This window comes from Cimex lectularius, unplaced genomic scaffold, assembly GCF_000648675.2.
Source record: "Cimex lectularius strain Harlan isolate CLEC.00 unplaced genomic scaffold, Clec_2.1 scaffold61, whole genome shotgun sequence".
NCBI lineage: Eukaryota > Metazoa > Arthropoda > Insecta > Hemiptera > Cimicidae > Cimex > Cimex lectularius.
Genome location: NW_019392650.1, coordinates 336849 through 347237, shown reverse-complemented (window position 1 = coordinate 347237; position 10389 = coordinate 336849). Strand labels below are relative to the sequence as shown.

At 31.7% G+C, this 10389-nt stretch overlaps 1 protein-coding gene across 1 annotated transcript; it reads left to right on the top strand.

Annotated features, from left to right (window-relative positions):
- Window positions 1–126: 126 nt before the first annotated feature.
- On the top strand, window positions 127–9526 carry LOC106660904. The gene is made up of 3 exons (XM_014383937.2): window positions 127–6140; window positions 6298–6678; window positions 7354–9526. Exons 1-3 carry the CDS (start codon window positions 134–136, stop codon window positions 9519–9521), a joined length of 8556 nt encoding a protein of 2851 aa, XP_014239423.2. The 5' UTR covers window positions 127–133; the 3' UTR covers window positions 9522–9526.
- Window positions 9527–10389: the final 863 nt, after the last annotated feature.

Sequence of the window (10389 nt, the reverse complement as noted above, 5' to 3'; positions counted from 1 at the left end):
CTAGAATTTCCATATGGCTTTTTTTCTAATCTTATGAAAATGGTTTCCATGGGACCAAATATTATATGAAAATATAAAAAATTGACAACTATATTGGTTGGTTAATTTAAACAGTAATTAAATAACTACTAAAATGGAATATTTTAATGAAAAATATGGCTGCAAATCAAGTACATCAACAGGTAATTATCCATCAGATTTATCTATGTATAATTGCCAATACTTACAGTCCAAAAAGAAAGGCACTGTTAAAAAAAGGTGGAACAAAATATCTTTTAAAGTAAAGAACTACATAAATAGGAAATTTACCAAGTCGTTCAAAAATAGTGCAAAGAAAACAAAACCAGAAAGCATCAGTGTAGAAAATCACTTCAACAATAAAGATTTGATGATTCGTGATATCCACTATTGCCCTGATATGTTACCACAAAACATTGAAACTGAAATTGGCCAGATTAAAGAAGTTTACAGTGGTTTGTTGAAACGGATAGAAAATTTAAAGAAATTAAAACATAATCCCAAGTATGTTAACTATTCAAATATTAACAGATTAAATGCATTGCTAAACCAATTTGAAAAACAAGAAGAGAGAAATAATACGGTTTTGAGATCATTTATTACGAGTATATATTTACTTTGGAAGGAGTACAAGCAGGAAACAAAAGGTCAACAAAGAAAGATATTAAGCAAAATTAATACTAAAAAACATACTCAAATTTCAACAAATATTCAGAGAGATTTAAAGATTGCCCATAAAACTGTTGAAACTTTACCGTTAGTGAAAAACAAATTTTCAAATATCCACAATTTTAATTCAAATGTTGATATGTTGCATGAAACTAGATACACAACAAATGATGTGAAAGAAAATAGAAAAAGTAAACAACAAAGCGGTATATATGAAGCCAACACTATTAAAAAGACCGACAAGAAAATTGATGGCAAAGAAATAAGAAAGGAATCACAACTATGTCAATTCAATGAATCTGGTGGTCCTGCTACCCCAATTCAAAAAGATGGTTTAAAAACTCAAAACTATAACAACACAGAGGAAGAACTATATCTGGCTCAAATTAAAAGTAAACTAGAAAAAACAATTGCTTTACTAGCTACAGCTAAATCGCGTGCGTGCAAACCACAACAATCTTTTGTGAAAAAATCTAAATCTTCACATAAATTCATGGGCAATAATTCTGGAAGTTTGTCTCACAAGCAAATAAACATCAATGGCACAGAAAAGCCGATGGAACAAAGCAAAATTCACACCCAAATAAAAGTGCCTCAAAGAACACCAAATACAAATTCTATCCGTCAATGTAATAACAGACAAACAGATAGAAAATTAACACTACTAAAAAATACAGAACACTTATTTTCCAGTAATTCTTATTTTCTTGCAATGATCAAGCTAAAGAAGGAAGAAGATCCCATCACAGCTCAGTTGGTGAAGCAAATAGACAAAAACATTTCATTTTACTCTTACAATTCGCTACTTGATATTAATTACAAGTCTCTCCGCAGTTTTTTCAGTGAAAGTATGTTGATTTTTTCAGAGTATGAAGATAATATTCAGAGTGGTAACTGTTATTATGATAAAAATCATGATAATAGAAAATACTTTACTAATACTTCTGAAGCACAAATTGTGGTAGCTAATCAAACCTTTTCTCAAGGTGATTGGTTTTATGCAGACCTAAAACATCCAGCGGACTTGACAGATAACAGTGAAAGCGAATGCACACAGACTTGCCCAAATGGAATGTCAATTGTACCCCATAGTTCTCAGTTTGCTGACCTGGAATATTCTTCTGATTTAAAAGATACAATTCAACATATTAACAGAGATATGAGTAGAAAAAGTGCAGGCTCCTTGCAATTGAAGAAAGAGAGTTCCGAAGTGATTTTTCAGAAAGTTCTCAGTGATGATGAAGTGAATCCTAAGCAAAATATAGTCAAAATAAGGGAACATTTTGACCCTGACATACCACTTCCTCCTGAGCCTTCTTCTAGTGAATCCAACATTGATCTAGAAGAGAAATCATATTCAGATTTGAAACAGAATAATTTTCAAGAAAAATGTATTCGGTGGCTCGAATCAAACAGCCGACAAAATCAGAACTACAATATCTCAAATATTAGAGTTATGAACAGAAAAATAAAGAAACAAAGAGATGTGTCAGAATTGAATTTGTTACAGAGTGTAAGGAAACAATCCAAAATAAAGCCAGGTTATCACATACCAAAAGAATCATCAGAAGAAGAATATGAAGTGAACTTATTAGAAATGCCTTTTCCATCATTACTAGAGAAAAAAGCTGAGAATACCGTTTCAGTAAACAATGAAGAATTAAATTCAAGATACAAAAAGTGTAGTGCTAACAAAACTTTGTTCAAATCCAGTAACAATATGTATGACATATTTAAACATCAAACACTATGTACCCAAGCACAATACAACCAGGAACATGACAGCATAAACAGAAAATCATTCTCAGGAGAGGAGGGAAAAATATTTCCTTCTTCAAATTCAACTATGCCGCCATCAAGCAAAAATTCTGAATTAGATTCATTAATGGACCTTTGTCCAATTGAGATTAACTCAACATGTGGAATTAAAGCTAAACTCTATGAGGAAACTAACGGAGAAATTTTATTCTGTAAAAATCAGACTTCTAACAAAGAAGTTAAAAGAGTACAAGAAGAAGAAAAAGTTGAAAATATTAGACAAGCTCAAACATTTTATTTTGAAAATTTATATGAAGTGGATAATGATATCTGTGATGCTAACTTCACACCATTGCTTGATGAAAATAGCAAAAATTGCCAAAATAAAGAATGCCAAGATATTACCAATTCAATTAGTGTTGAACCAAAAGTGGAAATTATTCTTGAAAATCATCCTTGTGACTTGACATATAATATTCAAATCCAAGCAACAAAAGTTGACAAGGAAACAAGACTAACAAATTATGTCCATGTTGAAAATTCGTCACAAAAAAACCTTGTATCATTAAATGACAGCAAACAGCCAATGGTAATTGCGAACACCAATAAATCTGATGAATCAAATGAAAATGATTTAGAGGTTCACAATGTAAAGCCAAGAATAGAATTTGAATTTATCGTTCCAATAAAACAAGACTCTTCTCCAATGAAAACACCACGTGAATCAACTGAAATAAAACCATCAGATAATGATTGTTTTCAAAACATTAATATGGTGTTTCCATTAAAAGAAAATAAAAAGTCCATATACAATGTTGTCACTTTACGTGAAGATCAAACAGAAACTGAAGTGAGAAAAGAGATGACATTTGATAAAAAGATATATGAAAGGGTTTCAATATCAGATACATATAACATGGCACCAAATTCCCAAATCTTCATGGAACAATATGCTGTTAAAAATTCAGAACAAGTTAAAATTAGTGATTTCTGTAACAGCTTATCATCCATTGATAGACAGGCATTATCAAAGGAACCAATCGATACATGGCAGCAAACTACATATGAAATATTGGACAGTGGCATATTTGAAATGAAAAATGATGTAACATTATTTGAGGAGCGTAAGGAAGTTGAGAAGGCGCATTCCGAAGTATTTTGCATGAATAACCAAGTTGCAATAGATAGTAAATGTCTGCCTCTAATAGCTACACACAAAATAGTCAGTAGGACGACATCATACACTACAATTCAAACTTGCAATTCTGATGCGTCCCTTTGTACAAGGGAACAAGAGCACGATTTTTCTCCAACAAAAAGTTCTAAAATACATTATGATAACAAATCAGCTACAACAAATTCAGAAATTTCTGAAATCTTAAATAACGAGATAATACAGTCGAAAAATGGTGTTTCAGAAAAATTTAAGCAAGGTAATTTTGAGACGGAAAGCAGAAGTTGTAATATTGATAGTCCAAAATTAACACCTCATGATTCTGTAAGCAATGATTGGAGTGATCCAGAAGATCATACCAGGCTACACACAAATAGTCCGATCGCCGAAATGTCAGAATATAAAACACTTACAGTAGATGAAAATTTACAAATATCAAAACCCAGGCAATTTCCAATTTCAAAATCTGATGATATTGTTCTTGTTGACATAAGATCAAGCAAAGAGCTACTAGATGTGACACCAAACATTACAAACATAAATTATACAACACAAGAAATAGAATACTCAGATAAATTTTCCTTAACAAACAACACTCATTCTGATGCTGAAGATTTGTTAGATATTCACAGAATAATGCAAACATTACAACAGGAAAATTATAGCAAATGTGACCAAATTGCACAGACAGGTCGATTAAATGTGGTAAGCCAACATACACAAATAAAATTAAAACCTCAAACTCCTAAATTGCAGTTTCATACAATTGTTCATGCAAACATAATTGGCACCTCAGCAAGAATACAACCAAAAACAACAGGAATTCGAAATAAAAAGTTCAGGAAATGTAATACATTAGTCAACAAACTTAGATTTAAAACTAACCATTTGACTAACAAAAGTTATATACACAAGCACATCAACCATAATCAGACAAAACCTGAAATAAATTATCCTGATATTCCTAACACGAATGAAGATTGTACTTCAGACTTTCAAAGTCAAACATTACTACAAGAACCTTGTAAGAAACTTGAACAAGTGGTCCAAACTGAGGAAAAAGTAATGGTTTTAACTGAACAATTTATACAAACTGATGAAATAGATAGGAATGTTACAGATCATTCAACACAAAGTGACAAAGTACACCCAAAAACAAGTGAAAAGGGTATACAAATGGAGCAAGCAGCAGTGCTCAAAGAACAAATTTCACAGACTGAGGAATTTGCCATGCTTACGTTTGAACAAAGTGCACAAACAGAAGAAAAGAACAAGAGTACAAAGGAACAATTTATACAAACTAATGAAACAGGTACAACCAGTGAAAAAATTGTTCAAACTCAGATATTAGCACAGGTTGTAATTGAAGAAAGTACACAAACTGAGGACAATAGTATGAATGCAAAGAATGAAAATACTCAAACTGAGACAATCACTATTAGTTTAGAAGAACAAATGATACAGACCGAGGCAGATACCATTTGTGTTTTTGAACTGGGTATTCAAACTGAAGAAAAGTGTACAAATATATCTAATGAATCAGTACAAACGTTGGATAGAATAACTATACAAACTGAACAGAACACACAAACAGAAAACATAGCTATTAGTGTAGGTGAACAAACTCAGGATGTAGTTAAGTGTGTTACTGAACAATTTACACTAATTGAAGAAACATGTATAACCAATTGTGAACAATCAATGCAAACTGTTGAAATAAAGATTAAATCAAATGAACAACACGTCCAAACTACAACAGCTCATGATGAAGAAATTGAACAGATTGAGGAAATACCTGTATATCTCCAAGAACAGTTAATACAAAAAGATGTATCCACACAACGCACAGAAATGTTAGAATCACCTACTACAATGTTAAACTCTGGTGAGATAGATTCTGAGAGGATAGGAATAGATAATGTTGAGAATGAGTCCATCACAGAAATAAATGACGAAGAGTCCTTTTTAAGCCCTATTATAACGTGCATGGAATCAGAAATAGAATCCGTCGATACTACCACAAGTGAAGATTCAATGTATGATGTTAAAATTAAAACATTGCCGCCAGAATTTGAGGAAAATAAGAAAGATGGTTTTGAGAGCCAGCAATCAAGGGCAACATCAAAAATGAATCTATCAGCTATCAAAGTCTACGAACAGAACAATCATGTTGAGTTAATAAATATTCAAACCCCAATGGAATTCACAAATGAATTTGACAGCATAAATGTAAAAAACAGGAACATTATTATGCCAGTTTATAATGCCAAGGAGGATACGTTAATATTAAATGATAATTTTCAAGTCGACATAAAGGACAACAGTGTGAGTGGATTAGAATCAAAAATGGAAGAAATCACAATGGACACATTAAACAATGGTGTTATAGATTCTGATTGTGAAGAACATGAATATTTCAATTTAGATCAGTCCTTTGGCCATAATAATCCAGAAAGGATAGAAACACAAGTAGGAAACTTGAATTTTGCAATTAAAGAAAGAGCAAGAAGCAAAAAACATTGTAAGTAAACTATATTTCATAAAATTACATTAAAAAAGATTAAATATAAATAAATAATGTACAAATACATTTGTATGGGTAATTTCATCATTGACCATTCCAAAATGTAAATCTGACCTAACTCTGTAATAAAAGTTAATATGTCTTATGTTTTTAGATACTCGACCATGTTCACTAATATTAAGTTTAAAATACAGACCTTTATTACCAAACTTATTCAGAAACAGGAGAAAGAAGCATTATAAAATCAACCCGGACATTGATACTCTACCAGCTTACAATGAAAAAACTGAGAGAATGGGCATAACTAAAAACAGCGATACATGGGCTAACCCGGAAAGTAATGATTATGATTTTACTCTTATCCCTTCTGATCTAGCAACATTACCCAGATGTGATGAGAAAGCCTTAGAAGATGAAGTTGTGCAATCAAAACTGCAAACATTTACAGATAATAAACTACTTTTACAGAATGTTGATGGAAATGTAGGAAATCAAAACTCCAGAACTAAGAACAAAGGCAAAAACATAAAAACATGTAAGTTATGAATTTTTAGTATATTTTTCTGACAGAACAAAATCATTAGTTCATAACAATTAACTTTTTTCTGGAAAATAGCCCTAGTTTTATTTTGCTGCTTCCAACTTCAAGAACTATCATGTCATAGAGAATTGCAGAATTTTTTGAAGAAAGAATGTTTTCCTTGTGTCTAATGTGCAGTAGTGTACCTTCCATAGCAAAAACAAGTATTCACCATTATTTATTATTTCTTTGAATTAATTAATCTGTTTATGTAAGGTTTTGGTTGAAATGAAAAAGTTAGTGTCACGAGCCGGATTCAAACCCACGACCTTCAGCTGGTGGGTTCAAATCCTGCTCATGACACTAACTTTTTCATTTCAACCAAAACCTTACATACACAGATTAATTAATTGAAAGAAGTAATTTGGTCAATCAGACCACTAAATATAATGGATTATTTGTTATGATTTGTAGCTTGTTTCTTACAACATTTGTTGTTAACAGTGATTAAAACATGTACATTTGGAGAAAAATGTTAACTTAGGATAATATTTTTATGTAAATAATTATCAACTAAACAAATCTTCAACATAAAAAAAGTACACATTTAACTTATTAACTATGTATATAATTTTTAATTCACTATTTTCGTGACCAAAAAATGTTTTACATTGCAAATTTTGTTTTCAGATTCATGGCCAAGTTCGATAGTTTACAGGCTAAAATCCCAATCGGTCCCATTAAACATATTTACACGCAAAACAAAAATGGGGCATCTGAGATCAAAGTCTGCTATGGATTATGATACAAACATTAAAAATAAACATTATTCTTCAAGATTTGCGAAAACAGTAAAACACAAACGTACACGTAGATTGTGCAGTTCTTTACCAACCGAAAATCTCACTGCCTCTTCAATAAATGTATGGGATTACTTCACTAGATCACCATTCAAGATGACTTATGAGGGAGACTACATTGACAACATTTTAAACTCAGGATTTCAACCGAATAAGGCAACAGATAATGAGTGGGTGAGGAAACTACCAAAATCTGAAGAACATAAATGTTTAGAGGATATTGGGGATTTAGATTTTCAAGAAGCTAATACTAATAAATACAGTGCTGAAGAATCTCCAACTTTAAATATCCCCCTGTTAAAATCAGCCAGTGACGTATCAGCATCAGAAACTTCAGATGATGAAACCTGTGCAAACAAAAAATTTAAAGCACCTATTTTATTGCCAGCAAGTCAGGGGCAAATGCGTGTGATTCAAGCATGGCCAGAGAATGGAACAAGTATTAAGTTTATGACCAGGAAGAAGGACAAATCGGTTGAACAGCATGTCCCAAGCAATGTGTTAATAGACGAAGAATACGCTTTACGAAAAAAGGAATCCAAAAAATTTGACGATATTACAGTTGAAGATTTATCATTTCAAGTATTTGACACAATAGTTACACAACTAAAACCTTGTCATATTGAGATCGCTAACAATGAACAAGAAACAGAGTATCCACAAACGATTAAAACACTTGAACCTAGTACAAAAAATATTAACAAACAAATGAAATTTTTTCCCACGCAAAATGAGCCTCAACAATTTGAAGACCTATTAATTGCAGACTTGACAACACAAACGTTTGATAGCACAGTTGTAGGACATAAACCACGCTGTTTTGAAATACATAAGAGCAGCCAGGACATTGATTGTAGAAAACAGGAAGTAAGAGTTCATGCACAAGAAAGAGGTCACCCATTAAAAAGCAAAACTGGTATTTCTTCATCTGTGCTACAAGATGATGATATTGTGTGGGTAAAGCCACTGCACCCACTCAATTCTAACAATCATAGCTTTGGTAACAATATTGAAAAGAAAGCTTTTTTACCAATGCAAAATTCAGTGGTGTTAAAACAAAAATGTCTTACAAAAAAACAATCTGAAATGGATTTGTGTAATGATAATCTTAAAGGCAGCAATACTAGATACTCTGAATTTAATTCACTATTCACTTCACCACAAAAAATTGACAGAACTTCTGGTTGTAGAAACCTTAAAAAAGAGATAAAATTGTCTTCAGATTATAAGGTTTCCCACCATTCATCAATTTCGGAAAAGCCTCTGATTCCAGTTAAAAAATGTACAAATGCAAGCTCTTTAAGAATATATTCTCCTCAGAGTTCATCAAATAAGGAAATTTATTCTACTCACAGCCCAATCAAATTGAAACAAAGAAAAAATGTATATTTGAATAAATGCAAATCTTGTCCAGATGTTTATAGACAGAAAAGCAATTTGAGGAAACATAAAGTCAAATCTATTACAATTAAAAGATCTCTTGGTCAGCTATTTCCAAAGTCAAACAGACAACGGAACTCGGTGAAGTACAATGAATATCTACGTGATCTGAAAAAATGTTACCAAGTAAAATATTCAGTAGATAGTGAAAGCATAGATGAAGATCTTGCCATCATGATGGAATACGCTAGGCACAAAAAACACAAACCAAAAAAGAATAATGCTAGAGAATCAGAAGATTACGAAATAATTAAAACTGTGTTAGCTTGTGTCAACTGGATGAATGACATTATTACAGACACAGATAATTTCTCTGATGGCAACATGATGAATAACAACAAAAATGAAGCAATTACTTCGCTGGACCAACCTTCAATAACAGAAACCCTGCCACTTACAGAAAACACAAATCTTGCAAAAGAAGTTAGCAGTCCTGTGTCTGGGGAAGCTAGAAATTGCATAGAAAGATGCAGAGAAGACACAAACCTAAAAGTAACATCAAAAATTACCTCTGCTGTAAATTTGAAGAAATGTTATCCATATTTCCAAAATTTATAAATATGTTGCACTATAAATAAAAGAATAAATAACTTTAAAACCAGTTTATTTAAATAATACTATAATTTGGTCTATCTTCTCTGTGTTGGCAATAGTAACAGTAATTTAAAAAAAAAACAATTGCTTTATGTGCAATAAACTTTATTAAAAATATTGGGATCAAATTATATCCAGTACATAGTTGTGAAAAAGACTGAAATAAGACAATGTTGGTTGTTTTGCTCTGTACTTTTAACAGACTATACAAAGAAATCTAACAATATTATTACAAGCAATACAGATAACTTGTTGTTCAGCTTGGGAGTTCCAGATATTTTGGATTAGTTCAATTAATTTCTATCTGTTCATTAACATTACATTGTATTAGAATTGATGACGGTTTAAGTGACTGACTCTATTGAGTATCTTTATATAAGGTATTGGTTGAGATAAAAAAGTCAGTGTCACGAGCGGGATACCTTACATAAAGATTAAATAATTGAAAAGAAGTTATTTGATCAATTGGACCACAAACTAATGGATTTAATAATTAAAATGAAGTGTGTCCTTCACTAAAGCTCTCCGTGGCCATTTCATTTGTCGCTGAGAATCAAATAGATTACACATTTGAAAAATGGCAAAAAGGAGGAGGGAAAATTCAAAACGTGGGTTGAGATGGGAAGTTAGTGTCCAAGTAGGATCGAAGACATGATAGCTTGTAGAGCAGCAGCGTATTTAGCCGAAGGTCATGGGTTTGAATCCCACTTGTGACACTGTCTTTTTTATCTCAACCAATACCTAACATAAAGATTAATTAATTGAAAAGAAATTATTTGACCAATCGTATCACAAACTCTAATGGATCTCTTGAGTATGTTCTTCTGGGCAC